The 20,949-nt window shown below is 45.9% G+C and overlaps 1 protein-coding gene across 1 annotated transcript in view; it reads right to left on the bottom strand.

Moving 5' to 3' along the window:
* Positions 1-1,518: 1,518 nt before the first annotated feature.
* The window catches only part of ARHGEF16 (Rho guanine nucleotide exchange factor 16), a 37,753-nt gene continuing 18,322 nt past the window's right edge, over positions 1,519-20,949 (bottom strand). The window contains exons 5-15 of the mRNA XM_083513003.1: positions 19,920-19,976; positions 18,189-18,349; positions 17,691-17,843; positions 17,072-17,201; positions 16,036-16,110; positions 14,313-14,405; positions 13,681-13,838; positions 10,381-10,581; positions 9,249-9,322; positions 4,592-4,693; positions 1,519-2,972 (exon numbers count right to left, since the gene is read on the bottom strand). Of these exons, the coding sequence (XP_083369129.1) occupies positions 2,833-2,972; positions 4,592-4,693; positions 9,249-9,322; positions 10,381-10,581; positions 13,681-13,838; positions 14,313-14,405; positions 16,036-16,110; positions 17,072-17,201; positions 17,691-17,843; positions 18,189-18,349; positions 19,920-19,976 (1,344 nt within the window). The 3' untranslated portion in view covers positions 1,519-2,832. The remainder of the gene's footprint in view (positions 2,973-4,591; positions 4,694-9,248; positions 9,323-10,380; positions 10,582-13,680; positions 13,839-14,312; positions 14,406-16,035; positions 16,111-17,071; positions 17,202-17,690; positions 17,844-18,188; positions 18,350-19,919; positions 19,977-20,949) is intronic.

Raw genomic sequence — 20,949 nt, 5'->3', positions numbered from 1 at the left:
GAAGGCCCTCAGCGCTGGACCTCAGTGTCCGGGTATACAGTGTTCAGGTATACTCAGAAGGCAGCCCTGCAGAATTCAGTGGACCTTACTTCCCAGCTTCAGGGAATAGGAATGCAGCCTAAGAAACTGAACCTGCACAGCAGGATGTCCCTGTGGCAAATACTGCATGTGCCTCAAGTTTGCTGGGTAGCATTAAGGAAGCTGTTCTCTCAGCTTCAGTCTGCTCCCTGCCCTGCAATAATCTGCAATATGGGGGGGGGGGTCATGGTAATACTGACTTACCTTACAGGGTGCTTGCGAAGACTGCATTCGGGGCCTGCATACGAACTGCTCTGAATACTCAGTGCTATACAGATGTTTCAAGTAATATTATTTTAAAAAAGAAACAACTATGTTAGATCATTTTTTTAAAAAAACAGTCAGCAAGGTTTTTAAAAGCACATTTTAGAAGCTTGCAGAAATAAAGTTCTGTCCTGGTGCCTAAATTTAGGAGCTTTAGGGCATTTCCCCATAGCGCACACACACACAGCTTCTTACAACAGATTATTTGCAGATTTATGAACCGCTTCCCAAGCATATGTTCCGACAGCTAATTACAAATAAGATGAGAGAAAGATAAAATGTTAAAGATTACAAACTCAAGTTGGCTAAGCCCATTTCTACAACTGTACCAGAAAGTGGAATGGGCTGTCTCAAGGTGAGGATCTTTTCTTTGCTAGAGGCTTTTCAACAGAGGTTGGATGGCCACCTGTCAGGGGTTATTTAGCTATGATGACGGCACTTGATTGCACTGGGTTGGACTCGATGACCCTTGGAATCCCTTCCAACTCTATAATTATGGTAGTATTTTCCCACAAAGTGACTGAGCCACACTTTAGGGAAAGCCTCCTTGAAACAAAAACCATAGGGCAAACTACATAAGAAACACCACTTTAGTTTCAAATATGTTGTACGTGAAATCTAACCAAGGCGGCACTCAGACAGCATTATGTTCCATTTCCTTACCTGAGCCTCTTCACATCTTGTGTGTTCTTTCACGTGGCATAAAGGACATTTTTGGAAATCTAGTGGAAGTTTAGCGCTCACTTCTGTGTTAATTGCTCCCACAAAATATCCGTTTGCAACTCTGTCAACCTGGAAAATGGCAAGAGTTTTTTTGCGCTGTTAATTTCCTGCAGTAGAAAAGGAATAGTAGGAACTAAGACAGAAATGTCATTGTTATCGCCAATACAATCCACACCACATCTCAATGCACCCCAGGTCTGAACAACTCCTTGGGTACCCTACCCCTTGAAGCAAAAGCTTCAGATCCTGGGTTGAAGTAGGAAGGCTCAGTGGTGAGAGCACCTGCTTGGCTTGCAGACGGTCCCAGGTTCTATCCCCAACATCTCTGGGCAGGGCTGGGAGAGAGATACCTTCCTGAAACTGCGGAGAGCTGCTGCCAGTCAGGGTAGACAATACTGATCTAGATGGACCAATGGTCTTCCTGTGTAGAAATAACAAACCCTCCGCACCTCGTTCCAAATCATACAAGAATTTAATCAGCTTAAAAAGATATACAGCAAGACGCACCATTCATTTTCTAAAACTACCCTCCAAGCTCACAGGAACTGCAGGAAACAGGGTTACTATAGCAATGCAATTTGTCCCAATCAAAACCACTCCGGTCCACTTGCTAGACTCATGCAGATCCAGAACGCGCAGGATAATTACAGTGGTCAGACAACAGGAAAACAAACTACTTGGAGGGGGTTATGTTAACGATGAAGTCTAAAAACAGAGTTACACATACTGTATAAAAGGCAGGACCATTTATTAAAATGCCCCCCAAAAAATGATTTTAAAACCAGTACACCCAAGAGTCAGCATTAGACATTAAACCCAAATTCATTGTAGCCCATAAGCTAGACATACATCAAAAGGCAGCCAAGATATATAAGGCTGCAAGCCCATGCACACTTACCTAAAAGTAAGCCCCACTGAACTCAGCGGAGCTTACTTTTGTGCAAGACATGTTTAGGGTTGCACCGTAAAGGTCACGCTGGAAACCACCATGCTAAAAAGAATAAAATGGTGCCAGCGCAATGTATTCAGACTAGGAGGAGTCCATTCAAAGGTTTTCAAAGGCATTGTTCTTCCAACTATAAGAATCACACAGCACTACTGAAGTGCAATGGCTTAATGGCTCATGAACATATATTGGATTCACCACATCTGTGCAAATTGGCAAAGGAGGGTGGAGGGAGGTCTAAGGCTCTGCAAAGATCAAACTGATTGCACAGGAATGTGTCCTCGTGGCTGCGAGTTTGGGGGTGGGGGCAGGAAATAGCAAAATTAAAAGCCAGCTTCTATAATTGGTGGGTCACATAACCCCATTTTCCCTGAGCATTGCAGCTTCCACAATACACACACACACAAACATACCACGAATCTGGACAGAACGTTATCTGTACATCATCTGAACAACCAACAACAGACCACAGAAGATAACACCCAAGGAGGACCTTTAGGGCGGGGGGCAAAGAACGCCAGCGAAACACCATCTTCAGACAACCAGGTGAACAACTGTGTCCTTTTGTGGAGGGGGAGGGAAGTGGGGAGATGCCTCAACCCAGGTGGTCCCCCAACAAAGGTGCGTCCATTGTGCGGCACGGCTGGAAGGTCATTCATCTCTTTGGACGGCGGCTACCTTACGAGCCAGGCAACAGCTCACTTCCGAACGAGGAGGCACATTGAGAAGCAATCAGCAACCCAGGTCTGTCTTCCCAGGCCCTACAGCTGGCTTTGTGTCCCAAGTGCTCCAGCACACTAATGCTCAACATGCTCCAGCATTCACACATCTGTCTCTATGCGCAACCGTTCCATGCGCTGAACATTGCGCTCCACGGCGCTGCGGTTGGTGATCTCCTGGGCACAGGCTTGCGGGAACCAGCCCTTCTCGCCGTCACGCAGACGCTCACCTAAGTACCAGCCTGGAAGGAGGAGAGAGAAGGGGCACTTGATCCACTGCTCCTAGCTTGGGCACTGCATTCATTATTGTCTCCACTTCAAAAAATAGCAAAGTTAAGCCAAAACATTCAGTTGCAGCTTCTGCAAACATAAACACAAGCTTTTAATTTTCCATACAGGCTACAAAACTATATTCTACTAAAAGGTCAAACTGCAATAAAAAATGCTTATTAGATGAACTGGACAGGTGCGTTTCAACATTTCGGCAGCCAAACATTTGCAATCCTAGGCCTTGGTTTAAAAAAAAACTGGAGTAGTTCTAAGACTTCCCAACGCAAGATATTTACCGTATTTTTTGCACCATAACACTCACTTTTTTCCTCCTAGAAAGTAAGGGGAAATGTCTGTGCGTGTTATGGAGGGAATGCCTACGGATGGCGGGGGGATCTGCTGCAGTCGTGAGCAGAGGACCCTTCCTTCCCTCCTCCGTGGCTTGCTTTGAAACAGCAAAGCGGGAGAAGAGCCGCTGAGTGGGGAGGAGAGAGGGACAGAGAGCCTGCTTGCTTTAAAGGAGCAAAGCGGGAGAGGAGAGGAGCCTTCTCCTCTTATACCCCTCTTCTGCATTAACAGCGTCCTTCTCCACCCACCCCATGCGTGTTCCTTGTCCCTTGAGTGCTTTTCCTTCCCTCCCCACTAAAAACATGGTTACAAAGCACGGATCCACATGGATCCTCAGGATTTTTGCACTGGGTTACCCCAAATTCACCATCAGATCACATAGCATGTCCATGGCTATGGCTTGCACCAAAAAAATCACGCACCCACTGTTGCCTGGGGCCGCAGTGGTGCAAAAACGTGGTTACAAAGCATGGATCCACATGGATCCTCAGGATTTTTGCATTGGGCTACCCCAAACTCACCATCAGATCACATGTCTGTGGCCACAGCATGAATCACAAAAATCATACATCCGCTGTTTCGTTTAGAATATTTTTTTTCTTGTTTTCCTTCTCTAAAAACTATGTGCGTGTTATGGTTGGGTGCGTGTTATAGAGCGAAAAATATGGTATATCTCTTGTAGTACAAACATGATTATTTTCAAAAATCATTAAGAAGCCATACAGCAGCGTAACTGTACACAGCTGCAATTTTCAAAAGTCTATTGTGCTGTATATAGGATATGGAGGCTATCATTCATGGTTTCCTAAACTCAGTCTTTCTGAAGTGGCATTTTGTTAAGAGAGAAGAACTTTTTTCTGTTTATAATATTCACTGCACAGGTGGTGGTGATTTCTCTCTCTGTCTTTAAGTCCTGAGGGCCATATTCCCTCATTAGTAATCTTCCAGGGGCCAGCAGCTGGCAGGGCCAGAGGGAACAGATGGAGCTTAGATTCCAGCCATTAAAAAGCCAGAGATCTCTACACCCATCCAGGCAAACATCACAGCTGAAGGACATGTTTCAGCTGAGCAAAGACACTTGAGAAGAGTGTGGGGTAGGGTCTGGGGAGGTTCCTCACATACACACCCCACAATCACACCTACAAACTGGGTGTAAAGCCCTGGCATATCCTACTCCAGGTCCTCTCAAACCGGTCCCATAAATCTACCTCTGGAAACCCATCTCTTTCCAAAGCACACTTACCTTCCTCCCTGGTCAGGACTAGGACAACATCGCCTTGCTGGAGGGAAATCTCATCCGTCTGCTTGGCCAAGTAAGCCCGTACAATCTCCACCTGCTTGAGATCTTGGAGAAACAGAGGGACACAGAGTGAGTGCCAGCATGGAGACAAAAGGGGCAAAGAGAGAGAGAGAGAGAGAAGAAGAAGAAAAAGAGCAATGCAAGCATTCCTTTCTCCCTCCTATCCTTTTAGAAAAACCTTTAAATGCATGAAGTTCAAAGTGGGAGCTGCAAAGAAAAATAAATGCTGCAGCATGCACTCATGTCCTAGTAGAATTTCTCTCATTCTAGGCTCTTGCCAGTCATGCCCTTCCCAAAGATACTACAAGGCACAGGTGGATAACCTTTATCTGGCTAGAAGATTATCTCCCCATGCCTGCCAGGCCAAAGCATACCATCACCTGATGTCACAGTATCATTTAGTGGAAGATGGGTGGGACTGCCCACCTGTCACTCACCCAACAACGTGATGACATCAGGTGATGCTTTGCTTTGAAGCCCCGATAGTCAGGACTTCAAAGCACAGTGCAAACAACCTTGTGCTGCTCTTTGAACCTCTGAGAAGTGGAGGTACAAGGAGTGACCCCAGGAGGGAGAAGCAGTTTTCATTCAGTGGAAACTGCTACCTTTTCCTGGAGTAAGGCATGCTCCCACTGCCAATATTATTAAAGTATTATTATTTTATGCACTGTGACTTGCCGTTGTTTTATTGATTATAGTTTAGAAATTATTTATTATAATTGTTAATATGCTGATATTTAATATGATTCCATACCATTCTAATGGATTGTTGAAAATTACTATATTTGATATAAGTTGCTTATTTTAAAGTTGTGTTCTCTTATCATATTTTTGTATTGGATTAGATTGTTATAAGGTGCACATTCTTTGTTTCTTCAGCTTGTAAACCGCCTTGGGTATTGTAAAATAGAAATATGGTATACAAATTAAAAGTGAAATGAAAATCAGTCATTGGGTGGTTGGGAATGTGCCATTCTCCAGCAAAGGAACAATCAAGAGAGCTCATTTTAAGCTGATTGTTCCTTCAGAGGCCTGACATCAAGTGAAGAACAGGTGGGACTTGAGAGCCTTGGCCCATAGACCTGAGATTCCCCACTCCTAGTTTAAGGAGCTGAAGTAGGGCAAAACCCACCACATCAACTTCCTGTCTTCCTTTCTCTGCTCAACGGGCAACATTCAGTGGCTGTTCACAATGCTCAATCCTCATTGGACCTTTCTTTTAAGAGTGTGTGCTTGCACTCTGGTAAACCTTCAGATTATTCCAAGCTCTGCCAATACCTCCCCTTGCATCTCTCAGTGGCTCCATTTTTGTTGGCATGGGCCACCTGCGCTTGTTATTAGAGGAGCATCAAACGTGTGAGGATTGAACCTGGGGATTGATGCCTGCAAGGCAGGTCACCCAGCTCTCGAGTTGTGGGGGCCCTTTTTGATCTGGTTGAAATGCAATGGACCAAAGAAACGTGGGAAATGTTGGGCAAAGATATAGGGAATGCTTCTGTCAAAGTCCCCCTCTCTTCCTTTCCAACCACTCAATTTTCAGTTTGGCAGGCAAAAGACTTTTGAGAACGATAGCTATTCCCACACTGCGTTAACATTCAGCTTCTGGCTGACTTCTGGGGAAGTGGCTAGCCTGCCCTGTAGAGATTTGGGGAAGCTGGTCAAGCAGGGAGACTTTGAGACATTAGTGAATCAATTACATACGGAGACTCCAGCTGCTGGATCAGGCCTAATGGCTCATTTAGTCCAGCATCCTGTTCTCACAGTGGCCAAACAGATGCTTATTATGGGAAGCCCGCAAGCAGGACCTGAGTGAAACAGCAACTCTCCCTGCCTGCGAGTCACAGCGACTGGTATTCAGAAGATACTGCCTTAAATAGTGGAGGGAGAACACAGCTTTTGAGTTTAGAACCATAGATTGCATTGACAGGAATTTAAATGCAACTTGCTTTCTATTTTGATGCCATGGTTTTTGTTTTCTGTTTTGAGGCTATGCCATGGTTTCATTATACAGTGGTACCTCGGGTTAAGAACTTAATTCGTTCTGGAGGTCCGTTCTTAACCTGAAACTGTTCTTAACCTGAAGCACCACTTTAGCTAATGGGGCCTCCTGCTGCTGTCGCGCTGCCGGAGCACAATTTCTGTTCTCATCCCTAAGCAGTGGCGTAGCATGGGTTGTCAGCACCCGGGGCAAGGCACAGCACTGCAGTGAGAGAGAGTGAGTGAGCCAGGTAGGGGCAGAGAGCTGCAAGTGCGAGCGCCCCCCCCCCGATGTTGCACCCGGTGTGGCCGCCCCCCCCCCTGCACCCCCCACACTACACCACTGTCCTGAAGCAAAGTTCTTAATCCGAGGTACTATTTCTGGGTTAGCGGAGTCTGTAACCTGAAGCGTCTGTAACCTGAAGTGTATGTAACCCGAGATACCACTGTACTGACTTTCCATTCCGATACTTTCCATTAACTGAACTGTTTCCTGGTTTGCTCATCAAGCACTTTGGATTTTCCTTGGGAAGCAAACCAACATATTAAAATGGGGGGGAGGAATGTCGGCCTGTATAACCTGTTGGATTCCTGCCTAGCCTGCTGCCACTGCATCTCAGTGACAGAGCAGATGCTTTGCAAGCAGAAGGTCCCAGGTTCAATCCCTAAGCAAGTCCAGGCAGGCTTGTAACCCTGAAGAGCCACACTGCACATAATAGACACCCTGAGGGTCATCTAGTCCACCCCCTGCAACTCAGGAACCTTCTGCCCAAGTGGGGCTCGAACCCTTGACCCCAAGATTAAAAGTCTCATGCTCCACCAACTGAGCTCTGAGCTAGATGGACCAAAGGACAGACTCAGCATAAGGCAGCGTCCTGGGGGTGGTGGAATGAAGACATGAAAGTGCCCCATTTCCTGCAAACACTGAACATTTGCAACAACAGAAATTCAACTTGCTATATTCTCTGGAATTGAGCTCTTCGCTAGAAGAGCCAAACTCCGCATGAACCACCAGAGGGAGCACTAATCTCAGTTCCTTTTTGGATTTTTGCTCTCTGCACTCAAGGGTGGGAAAAGCCACATTCCTTGTTTAGCACTGCCCTCCCCCCTCCCCTCCCCCTCAGATCAGGGAGAACAGAGGGCAAGGCATCTCTTAAAGGGGCAGAGCCAAGACCAACACCCTCCCTTTCAGAGAACCGGACCTGCCTGAATGACTCCCCTCTTTCAGGTAAGGGGTTGGAATACTCCCAGGTTCTTTTGATTCTTTGCAGTGAGAAGCACCTTCAGGCTGGCTTCAAAACTAGCCCAGCACATTCGCCTGCTCTTTGGGGAAGCAGATGGGAACATCCCAGACAGAGCTGGTTGTAAAACTGTAACTTGAAACATCCTCTATGTTTAGATGCCAGGCAAAAACCCTTTATTTTAATCCATTATTTGGGCCCTTCATCTGGAGGACAATGGGTATTACCTGTGGCTCCTTTTTTTAATCTTCCAGTGGGGTGGGGGGGGGCTCTGTGTCTGACCTGCCTTTTATATACAAAATGGACAGGTGGTTTTAGGTTTTCATTCGGTTCTGGTTTTTATACATCGTGCCTAACATTTGCACCATTTTGTAAACTGCTTTGGGTCACCCCTTGTGGAAAAAGCAACCGATAAATGCTAACACTGCTAACAACGATGTTAATAATAATTACGATGATGGTGCTAATAGCTTGCGACAGGCACGGCCAAGGTGCTGCCCTACAGATCATGAGACTACACTTCCCATCAGCCCCTGCCAGCACGCTCAATGGTCAGGGATGATGGGGGTTGTAGTCCAGCAAAAACATCCAGAGGGCAGCATGTTGGCCACCCCTGGGCTTAAGGCCTCAGGATGGGCTATAGCCACCCAGTGATCTCCATCCACTAGAACAAGGGCTTTTGCAGTCGCAGATAAGGCAAGTTTTAATACTGCACAACAGAAGAATCCAAAGGAAGGTGCAGGAGCTTGTTGTGCACTCTAGAAACCTGCTTAAATGTTCTCTTGGGCAACAACATTCTGCAGCTGGAAAGGATTTTGCCAGTGGAACCAGCGTACCATTAAATAGAATGGACACCCTCAGAAGGTGGGGGACTCTCCTTCACTGGAGGTTTTTAAACAGAGGTTGGATGGTCATCTGTTGGGGACTCTTTGGTTGAGATTCCTGCATTGCAGGGGGTTGGACTAAATGACCCCCAGGGTCCCTTCCTACTCTACAGTTCTATGATTCTATAAGCACAGCACTGGATGCAACCACTTAATCCAGCCCTGGAGGGGGACAATGACAACTTTAGAGTCCAACAACAAGGGGGTGGAGGGAAGGAGCTCCAGCCCTGTTTTAGAGCCATGATTCAAGACTCAATTCAGCTCTGCATAGATACAGCCAGTGGCGTAGCATAGGGGGTGCAGGGGGGGCTGGCTGCACCGGGCGCAACATCTGGGGGTTAGGGTTAGGGGGCGCAAATCCACGGGTTAGGGGGTGCAAATTACTTGCCTTGCCCCGGGTGCTGACAACCCACGCTACGCCACTGGATACAGCAAGTTCTTTTTAAGAGAAGCACAAGATTTTCAAATAATAATAATAATAATAATAATAAGTTGTACCTCCTTTGTTGGCAGTGTCCTTCTCCTTGTCTTCCCTGTGCATCAATGCCCTGATCCATCGGGCACGGTCGCTCCTGCCAAAAGCACAGAATTCAAAGGATTTACAAAGCAAATATATTGTTATGAGTTTGGCGAGTGTGGGGTCAGTCCCTTCCAATTCTTGAGATCCTGTATCTGTCGGGGCAGAATGCATAAAAGCAAGCTTGCCAAACCTGTTCCTTTATCAAGTTAATGGCTTTGGCTGTTAAGTACCGTAATTTAGCATGACAAAAGAAGTTGCTATTTCACCATAAAGGAAAACGGGTGGGCTGCCACATTGGAGACCTATAGGCCAGAGTTGTGGCGAAGGAGCATGAAGCAGTCTGGAAGCTGGAGACACAGAGACTTACTTGCTCCATGCTGGACTTTGGGACTTCCCAAAGGAAACCTAATAGAGAAGCAAGATCTGTTGGGAGTTAATGCTGTGAGCCCTTCCATCCTATGCTCAGGTTGTAAAGGTAAAGGTAAAGGGATCCCTGACCATAAGGTCCAGTTGTGACCGACTCTGGGGTTGCGGCGCTCATCTCGCTTTATTGCCCCAGGGAGCCGGTGTACAGCTTTCGGGTCATGTGGCCAGCATGACTAAGCCGCTTCTGGCGAACCAGAGCAGCGCACGGAAACGACGTTTACCTTCCCGGCAGAGTTTTACCTATTTATCTACTTTCACTTTGACATGCTTTCGAACTGCTAAGTTGGCAGGAGCAGGGACTGAGCAATGGGAGCTCACCCCGTCGTGGGGATTTGAACTGCCAACCTTCTGATCGGCAAGTCCTAGGCTCTGTGGTTTAACCCACAGCACCATGTCTAGCACCATGCTGCCTCTCTGTCACCTTGGCATATTTGGGAGTAAATTAAGTCAGACTGATTTAAGAGTGAACCTGGATAGGCTTCATCCCATGACGGCACAGAGGGCTGAAGGGTAGGGAAAGTAAGGTGCAAACAGCCACCCCCCAACAGCAAGCACAGAATTCTCTCCAGTGTCCACCCTCCCCTTCACCTCTGCTTGATCACGTGCCCTCTACCCACTGGGCACAACTGCCCTGGAAGGTATCCGGTGACGCCAACCCTCTGCACCAATCAAACCAATACTCACAGGGATTCTGCGGCCAGCACTATCGCCTCCCGCTTGCCTTCGCTGTCCTTGTTCATGGTCACACGGAACAAGTGGCCAAAGCGGAATGCACCACTTGAGCCCGGCTTGCCGGGGGGAGAAGAGGGAGCATCCGGGTTTTCAATTTTGTCCACCGAAAGCTGGTCAAGCATGGCGTAGTTGAGAACCATGTAGCTCTCCTCGCTGCAAGAAATAAAAGAGAGCCGGTGAAAGGGACCGGGCACAAGTCAAGAGCCAGGAAGAATTGTGTACAGAGGAATTGCACTAACGTTTCACTTGCTACAAAATGGTTTGCGAACAATGAAAGTCCCCCCAAGGCAACTGTGACCATTAACTTCCTTCTATAATGGTGGCAGAAGAACCTCCAGATGTTCCTGGACTACAACTCCCATAACCCCCCCAGCAACTGGGCATGCTGGGTGGGGCTGATGGGATTTGGAGTCCAGCATATTCTGCAAGGCATGAGGCCAGGGAAGGCTGTAAATTAATTAATCTACTGGCTGTGTTGTTTTCGACAGCTTGGGACAAAGCATCCTAAAATATCCCACAGTTCCCTCCAAAGTTCCCTTCTCAGCATCATTTGTTAGTATTCTGCCTTGGCAGTTGTGCCCTCCCTGTGGAATGCCCTCCCATCAGATGTCAAGGAGATAAAGAACTTCACAACTTTTAGAAAACATCTGAAGGCAGCCCTGTATAGGGACGTTTTTAATGTTTGACGTTTTATCGTATTTTTAATATTCTTGTTGGGAGCCGCCCAGAGCGGCTGGGGCAACCAAGCCAGATGGGTGGGGTATAAATAATAAAATTGTTATTATTATACCATAACATTATTCCATTCTCAAGGCGGCTTACAACTTGGAAAGATTTACATGATTACAACAATATAACAAAAGCAGTTGCGAGCAATAAATAGAAACATATCAAAATGTGCGCCACTAAGTTAAACAATCCCCACACAAGTCATAATAAGATCTACAAATAAAGATACAAAAAAAATCATAAAGAACATCAAAATTAACAGCTCCAAAATTAAATATTGATCCCGACGAACGCCCCTAATCAATACCCCACCCCAAGAGTCTGTAAGCATCCCAAGAAGCAGGTTGTGAAGGACTCTCAACCAAGATGGAATTGGCCTCTTCGCCAGCCTCAACTTTTGTAGCTGAGCTGGAGTCAGTCAGTCAGTGCCCCTCCCTCCCAACCAGGCAGAAAGAGGCCAGCAAGGAAGGGAGCTGGTCTTGCAGGATTCACATTGAAGAGCAAGATGGTCCTTCCTTGGGGAAATTCTTCATTCAAGGCTCTTTGCTTGCTGTAGAACAGGACTGGAGAACCTGTGGGACCTCCAAGCATCGATGGACTCCAAGTCCCATCAGCCCCAGCCAGCACAATCAATGGTCAGGGGTGATGGGAGTTGGAGTCCAGCAACATCTGGAAGACTGGAGGCCTCACGGCCCTGCTATAGAATGATTTATAAAATAATGATGAAATGAAAAATCAGTTGCTCTGGCATTCCGCAGTCAATTCCAGAGAGAGTGACTGAAGCCTGATGTGTGAGAGAGGAAGAGTTTTCCCATGACAGACAGAAGCCTGTCTCCTCTCTGTGCCAAAATTCCCATTAAAGAATCATTTGGGAATGGGCAGGCCACAAACCACGTCCCCCTCGGCAGGCACTTCCCACATAAATCAGCCGCTCACCATTCCACGGCGAGCAGGCAAGAGGCATTCCAAGCAGGGTGGGGGGAGATTTCCCCCCAAATGACATAAAAAAAGAATAAGGGAAGGAAAAAACTAGAGAAATAGAGTCTTGGCCAGGACGGCGAATCTCAGAGAAGGAATGTAGGGACAGGGCCACAGTCGCGCAATCTAGCAAAGAGAAAAAAACGAAACAAAAAACCAATGCGCAGCTTCTGATGACTTCACATTCCACAAGAAATTCCTCAGCTCCATCCTTATCACAAAAGACGGTTCTCAAGTGTTTCTGCACACCAGCGCCTGGCCAGAAACATCCTCGCCACCCGACCCCAAGTGACTGAAAACATCCCGAAACGTCAAAACATCAAATGTTAACCCACTGAAGGGGCAATAATAGGAGATTAGTAATCTTTGGGTCCATGGGCACATTTGCAAATCTGAGGTAACTTGTCATGGGCATCACATGACCACATACACACACACACCACATCGTGCTTGCAGGCTTCCCATAATGAAAGGGCCACAGGAACTCCACCTTAGTGTCTAAAGAGCACCAAAACCCAATGTCGGGGGGTGGGGGGGGGAGAGAGGAGAGTAAGATGCATCCCACTGACACCAGAACACACTCCTCTGAAGAAGCAGCCATTTCCCTCCATCCAGCAGTCCTTTGTGACACGATTGATGGGTTTTTTCCATTTGCAGTTCTGAGCAGCCCTCAAGATAGTCTTCAAAGCCTCTTTCCGTCAGGTTTTTTCCCCACTGCTGATGCCTCCAGGCATTAACCAGAAACCCTCACACATTAGGCAGGACATCTACACAGACTTTTTTGGGGTTTTACTTCAGTCGCCGGGAAGCAGTCCTTAAAAGCACCCAGAGACTCAACCCCTTTTAAAAGAAATCTACCTAATCTACCTAATTTTCTCTCTTTCTTTTTTGTATCACAGAAGGATATCGAGATTGAGACTAAGAGAGAATTAAACCAGGTTGACCAGGGAGACTTGGGTTCAAATCCCTGTTCAGCCCTTTTTCATGTGCCCCGTAGGTGTGGAGGGTGGAAACGTAAGAACAGGCCTTTTTAGTGGTGGCTCCCAGGTTTGTGGGATGTCCTCCCCAGGAAAGCACACCTGACACGATAACTTCAATCCTGGAAGGATAAGCACCCACCGCCTGTTAATGCAATGGTTTGAGGACTTACAATACCCTTGCTACATTTAAACATACTTCTTAAAAATATCAGTTTCATGTGGACAGCTATCTGGACATTTGGATGGCTAATACAGATTTGCATATTTTAAATTAAGATGGATGTGTCAATGGCTATTGTATTTTCAGCGTGAGATGATGAGTTTTGTTTTTTTAATTTCCCATTTCCCCCCCTGTTTTTACTTCTGTGTTAAATTTGCTATAAATATTAATTTTAAAAGAGGCATCATCAGGAACTGAGATGGCATTTGCCAAATGAATGAAGCAGAGCCTTGTTGAAGCGCATTGCGAGTGACTTCGTGAGGTAAAAAAAAATAATCATGCACAAAATAAAATTCCCCCTACGCGAGGTGAAGTTTGTTCCACTAAAAATGGCCTCTCACAAACCTCTTTTTCTTGGTGATGATCAGGACATCGTTGAACACAAAGAGATAGCAGTTCCCACGTCCAGAGCCCTTCCGGAAAATTCCACCTTCTTCCACCAGAGGCATGGAGAGTTCCCCCCTTTTCAGCAGCCACCGGGAAGCAGAAATCAGTGGGAAGTTCTGGGGAAAGACCCAGGGTGACATTGGTCAATACAGCAAAATCTACCAAAAGGTTATAACAAGTACATCATGGAACCAGACACATTCAGAGTTATCCAGGGGCAAATCCAAAATGGCACTGTCCCCCAGACCGCGCCCAACTTTGAGAAACAGCCCCTCCTCAAAATACTCCCTTTCTTTTGTCTCCGAAAGGCCCAGGTGAACACAAGGCCTAGCAACAAGGTGGGCTCTCTGGGTGTAAAGGTGAAGTTCTAGCAAGGGCCAACAACTTGGATGTTTTTAAAAGGGAGTTAGACGCAACAACCCTGTGAGGTAGGTTAGGGAGAAGGACAGCAGTTGGCCCAAGGTCACCAAGGAAGGCTGAGTGAGGATTCGCAGGCCCCTAAGTCCAACCAGTACGCCACAACTTGCCATCAAGCCTAAGGGGCAGAGCCGCGCTGGGAAAAAAAGTTTTACACCTTCCAAATCTCACACCTTGATCTTTCCAAACTCCAGCTGCTTCTGCAACGTGTACATCTGCTCGGTTCTCTCCATGGTGTGGGCACCCTCGTTGCACCTCTTCACGAGCTGGGGCATAAAGGAGAGGCAGAAACATACTTTTGCAAATGCAACATCATCTCTATCGTCATCTCCTGCACAAGTGGGAGCTGCAGGAAAAATAATAATAGTGCAACACAGGGGTGCTCCTGTGCACCTCTCCAGCCTGCCAGTTCTAACCCTCCTTGGTGACACTCCATTCCATGACTTCGGCTGTATTCTATTTCCCATCCCACCTGGTTTTCTGAGTCTCCCCCCTCCAGTCCATCAGTCAGCATTTCATGCTTACTGAACATGCTTAGCCCTCACTGGGCTGCTTCCTTCCTCCCTTTTTGGGGGGGACAGGTAAGGGTTGGGTACATCTGCAAAAGTTGGGGTTCCCCAGAGTCTGCTGATCCTTCCACTTTTTGAACATGTGTAATTCAGTTTTACACATGTAAAACTGGGGTCACGAAGAGTCAGACACGACTAAACGACTAAAGAAATTCAGTTTTAGCTACATCTGCAACAGCACTCAAACCCCAAACGTTGGAATTAGAGCAGGCATGTCCAAAGTCTGTTTTGGGGGCCTAATCCGGCACGCCGGTCAATTTATTTCCTGGGGTAAAATCCTAAAAAAAAACCTCAACAACTTAAATCCTTCAATCCTAAAAAAGGTAAACAACTCTGGTCAGCCCTTTGGTCAGCCCTTCACTTCATTAAATCTGGCCCTCTTTGAAAATAGTTTGGACACCACTGAATTAGAGGAATGGGTTGCTAAAGTGTGTCTTGCGGCAATCTCCTGTTAGAGGTTTGACAGGAACAGCCCCTCCCTAATTTCAGATGCCTCTTGAAATCTATTGTGGCCTTGACAATATGAATTTTTCTATCAGAATTTATTGATTTGTTTTGATTGGTTCCAGACCACACATGAGAGCCCCAGCTGTCCAAGAAAGTGTCTCCTTGTTTTTTCCTTCATTAGATTAAACATTGAGCGACCAATTCTGGGGCTCTCCCAAACAACCAGTTTATGAAGCATTCATCCTCTTATGCTTGCAGGAAGCTTATGTGGAGGTTAGACTATGTCCAATCCTTATTGAGCATCTATTCCAATTTGCTCTATGGAGCATTTGTTCCCATTTTCAGGAGGGTTATACAGTGGTGCCCCGCAAGACGAATGCCTTGCAAGACGAAAGGGTTTTGCGGTTTTTGAGCTGCTTCGCAACACGAATTTCCCTATGGGCTTGCTTTGTAAGACGGAAACGTCTTGCGTTTTTTGCAAGTTTGTTTCCTTTTTCTTAACACCGTTAATACAGTTGCGACTTGACTTCGAGGAGCAACTCATAGAACGCGGTGTGGTAGCCTTTTTTGAGGTTTTTGGTGATTTTTGAAGCTTTTCCAAAACTTTTCCGACACCGTGCTTCGCAAGACGAAAAATTCGCTAGACGAAAAAACTCGCGGAACGAATTAATTTCGTCTTGCGAGGAACCACTGTATGGCAATAAACATTCACCCTGATTTGCTTGTAAGGTGTTTGTTAATGAGAAGACATGTAAACACCTTACAAGCAAATCACAATTCTCAACCAATTTGCCTCCCATCACTTTCCTAACTGCAGAAAAGCCCGTTTCATTCTTCAAAAAATGTGATCACACAAAGAGAGCTGGAGAAAGTCTCTTACCTTACTGATGGCCTTCAAAGCCTGAGTCGCTGCTTCGTAAGCTCTACTATGCATGTGGGTTTTCTGGCAGACAGTCTGAAATGGAACAGAACATCCACACCACTTCATTTCCCCCTTCCAAAACTATTGGCTGCCCCAACCTGAAACCTGTTCTTGACAGTCCGCTCAGCTAAGGGACAGGCATATCTGCCAATTTTAGTTTCTTGGTGTGTTTTTTTCCAATCTTGAGGCCAGTTTGCCACAGTTCTACATCAACATGCAATTTTAAAAATAATTCTCATGAATTATTCCTCCTTCCTTCCTCTAATATACACTTTTTTTGCAATGCATTTTTTGCCTAACAGTAAGTATTTTGTTATATAATGTTTTCATGAATAAATGTACCCTGATGCACACTTTATCCCAGCATATGAATTTCTGGACATATTGCTTGGATGGAGAACTGCAAATTTTGAAGGATGACTGTGTTTCCGTTTGTGTCTAGTTTTGGAAAATGCCTAAACCAAGTAGAATAGATCTGATCAGAACACAGAGAACATTACTATTAGAATCGCAGGATTTTAGGTACGTCATTCAGTCTTCTCTTCCGGAACATGCAGCAATCTTAAAAAACATGCAGATCAGTGAGGGGCCCAGTAAATCTGGGGCCAAGGGTTAGGTACAAATGAATGAGAAACATAAACAGCTTCCTCACCAGACTCTAGCAGAATGGCCTGTTAATAAGGTTCTAAGATCAGAGGAAAGAACCCCAGCTTTTTTGTGCTTAATGTTTGTATTGTTGTATTTTGTAGTATGTATTTTGTGTCTTTATATTTTTCTTGTCTTTGTCCTTGTATTTTTTCTTTTATACTGTGCATTGTTAAAACTTAATAAAAAACTTTACACAAAAAAAGAACCCCAGCTTTCAGCCTGATGAATGGTAGACATTAATATTGTGTTTTAATGCTGCAACACACCCCCCCCCCCCGCACAACAGGCAGGTAAACAACAACTGATGGGCATATATATTTCCATGTGCCCCTCCGCTTGCTCTTACATCCATCAGAAGAGGCAGGCGAGTAACTCTCTGCATGGGGTTGATAAGGAAAGAGATCAAGGGAAGGCTGCCACACTCTGGTTTCTGCTCAATGTGTTTCAGGGTCTCTTTAAAGGCAGGATTCGTGGTTCTGCAACAGAACAGAAAACACCACTTTAGCTTCTTGTGACCAATGCAATGCATGGTTTTACACTTTAAATGGATAACCTGAATACACACACACACCAAGTCACCTCCTTTGCAAGAAGAGTATCAAACTGGGAGTTTCAATGAATTCAGCTACTACCTACCTCAGATTAAGGGTTGAATCCAAATTAGTCCGGCTCAGAGCAGACCTACTGAAGTCAATGGACATGACTAACTTAGGGTAATTAATTTCAGTGGGTCTACTCTGAGTAGGATTCAGTAGCACTTACTTAGAATCATACAATTATAGAGCTGCCAGTGTTATTATTCCCATATCGCAGATGGGGGAGACTGAAGGCTAAGGCCACTTGGGTTCATAGCAGGGGCAAGATTCTAAGCCTCTACACCAAGCCACATGGGTTGGACTTTAATACACCAAAGCTTATAAATAATCTTTTAAGTTTGGGGGCGGAGGATGACTGCAGCCACTTACAACAGCTTCTGAAGGGTCCTCTGTTGGTAGACTTCATTCGAACAATAGATGACGTATGGATTAAAATTATTAGTTGCGTGAGTCTCTACGATGTCGCTGATGTCCGGGATCAAGACGTTCTCCTGATGCCTTTTCTCCAAGTCCTCAAAAAAGCTAGAGGTACAATAAATAAGAGGGAGGTTAAGAAACGGAGTTTCATGGTCAGCCTCCTCTGCACATGTTTCAGCTTGTCAATATCCTCCTTAAACTGTGGTGCCCAGAACAGTTAAGCAGATCCAAAGGTGAACAGTCCAAGGATCTAGGGAGGAATCCTCACAACCACTTTGCCAGGTAGGTCAAAAAAGGTCAGTGGCCAGCTCAAGGTCACCCAGTGTTGCTTTCTAGCTGAGCAGGGATATGAATTTGGTTGTCACCAAGTCCAATACTCTTAACACAGGGATGGGGAGCCTGTTATAACTGCTACACCACACAGGCAGCTGCCTGAGGCTTGAGATTCACCTTTTGCTGGCAGCCAGGATATCCCCAATGTTGGAGAAGAGGTGGTGGTGATCCGTCTGATTCATGGTGTCCTTCAGCGCCTCCGACTTCATGAAGTGGTTCACCAGGATCTCCAGGCTGCGCATGTAGGAATACTCAGAGGTAATGATCTCAAAGATCGCCTGCAGGGAAAAAAAGGATGGAGAGACAGAAAGGTGAACATGAGTGGACAGCCCTTTTAAGCTGACCGTTGATCATAGCTGATCATGGAACTATAGAGGTGGAAGGGAACCCCCAGGGTCATCTAGTCCAACACCTTGCAATGCAGGAATCTTTTGCCCAATGTGTAAGTCAGACCCACAAGATTGAGGTTAAGAGTCTTATGCTCTTCCAACTGAGCTGTTCATCCAGCTATGTGGCAGGGGTGCGTTTTCAGATGCTGGCAAGTGAAATGTTGGTCTGCAGCCACCAACATCAGCACCATTAATGGTGCCATCTGGATAGAACTGTGGGCAAAAATCTGGGGCTCTCCAGAATGATGAGGCAGATCCCCTCCCCCCCCCCCAAAAAAAAATCCAGCAACCCACTTTAGCGATCTGACATTTATTGTTTATGTTCTGGCAATGCATTCTATGTCAGGCTGCCTTTGAAGATGATTTGGAAACCGCAGTTAATACACGATTCAGCAGCCAAATTGTTGACTAGGCAGCATGGTCAGAACACATAACACTGATTTTGGCATGACTGCATTTGTTTCCTGGCTCCATTCAAAAATCATAGTTTTGACCTATAAAGCCTGAGGTGGCTCAGGAACTCAAGGACTGCCTCCTGCCACATGAACTGAGCCAGACCCTGTGATCATAATCTGAGGCTCTTCTTCTCAAGTGCCCCTCCTCCACGGGAGGTTCAGAGGGTGGCAACACAAGATTGGGACTTTTCAGTGGTGGCCCCCTCCACTTGTGGAATCCTCTCCCCCCAGGGAGGCACACCTGGAGCCATCTCTGGTCAATTTTCAGGTGCCAGGCAAAGACTCTTCTCTTTACCTGGGCTCTTGGCCCTCGATATGACATTAGTGGGGTGGGGTCTGCAAGTCCTGATCTGTTTCGTCTGTATTTTTAAATCTCCATAGCGTGTTCTTATTGGTTTTAATGTCAGCTGCTTATGGTCCCTCCTTGAGAAAAGTGGCTAACAAATAGAAGAGAAAGAGAAAAGAATAGAAGTCCTCTATAAGACTATTAAGCGAAGCAATCTTAAACAGGTAATAAAGAGAGACAGAGCAGCTTGAAAGGAACTCATTGTTTAGGAGAATTCACAAGGCATTCAAAACCATGCCACTTCTCCAATTTCCACAGCATTTTGCGCAACATACTGTACTTTTCCATGTATAAGATGAGCTTTTCTTCCTTAAAAATTGTATTAAAAATTGGGGGTCATGTTATACACGGATAGTGCATTGTGGGGACATGTGATTGGTTGCTGCTGTGAGCTGGAGATATTCAGTGGCTATTTGGCATGTTATCTGTTGTTGCTGCGGCCAGGGATTTTGTGTCGCGTGCAAGTCGCAGCGTAGGTCAGGCAGGTGAGTGAATTTTGACAATTTCCCCTTAAAAAAAAGCTCAGCAGTCTGGCAATCTCTCCCCATTTTATTAATTTGGAGTCCCCCCCAAATAGGGGGCGTCTCATACACGGAAAAATACGGTACTCTTCTAGCGCCAAGCAGGAACCTTGTTTGAGCCTCCTGGCTTCCCTTACCTCCTGCCGTTTGCGCTCTTCCGGGGATATCTGCTCCAGGATTCCTGCTTCCTGCACCTGAAGAAGACAAATTCTGAGTGGCTTGCAGACTCACCAATAGTTTTCAGACATCCCTTCTGTGGAACCACATGACCAAGGACCCCACAGGTGGCCATGGGGGTGCAAGAAGGGCACTTTTTTAAAAAAAGCAAGTCACATAGAATTCAATGGGGTTTCCTCCCTGGTAAGTGGTTATAGGATTACAGGGTGCCCATTTGTATGTTAAGAACTCATTTTATGATGATGATGATGAAGAAGAAGAATCCATCTTTTGTTTTTAGAGCATGGGGAAAAAGTTACAGGAATGAAACTACGAAGTATTTCCCATGAAGACGAAACAAATCTGCCCCTCTTCATTGCCACTACATATTATCCCAGAGCTAAGTCACTCACACTGAACAAGCCAGATTGAGTTCCCCATTATTTTTGTTATTTATTTATATAACAATCAAAAATCTCTAACCCAGGGGTGGGGAACATCAGGCTTAGGGGCTGAATGTGGCCCTCTAGGCAGCTCCGTCCGGCCCTTGGAACTCCCCAGGCCACACCCCTAGTTGGCCTTGCTTCACCCTCTCCTTAGGTGTTTTTGCCTGGCTGGAATGTGCCCTTGAACTCTGATCATGCCTCTTGCTTAGCTAGATGGAGGAGGGAGACTGGTTGTGTGTAGAAATCAGCCTACTGTACAAAGGTAAAATTTGCATCGGTTGCTCCTCCCACTTTAGCCTCTGGCCCCACCCACCATATGACCCTTAGGACATTGTTCAGAAGGCTATGTGGCCCTCAGGCTGAAAAAGCTCCCCCTACTTTTACTGGTTCACATAAAACAATGCAACGTATTCCTTCCAAAATGCCAATCATATCAAATGTTAAAAACAAGCCAACATAGAATATAATCAAAATACAAATAAAATCAGAAAAGTTAAAACATATGTAATCAAAGTACATGTTAGAGATATGAATGCCTGGGGAGGCTAGAAAGGGTTTGGTAGGT

This window comes from Podarcis liolepis (assembly GCF_965112155.1).
Source record: "Podarcis liolepis genome assembly, chromosome: 7".
In the NCBI taxonomy this organism is placed as follows: Eukaryota; Metazoa; Chordata; class Lepidosauria; order Squamata; family Lacertidae; genus Podarcis; species Podarcis liolepis.
The sequence above is the reverse complement of the archived record's forward strand: the minus strand, read 5'-3'. Positions and strand labels throughout refer to the sequence as shown.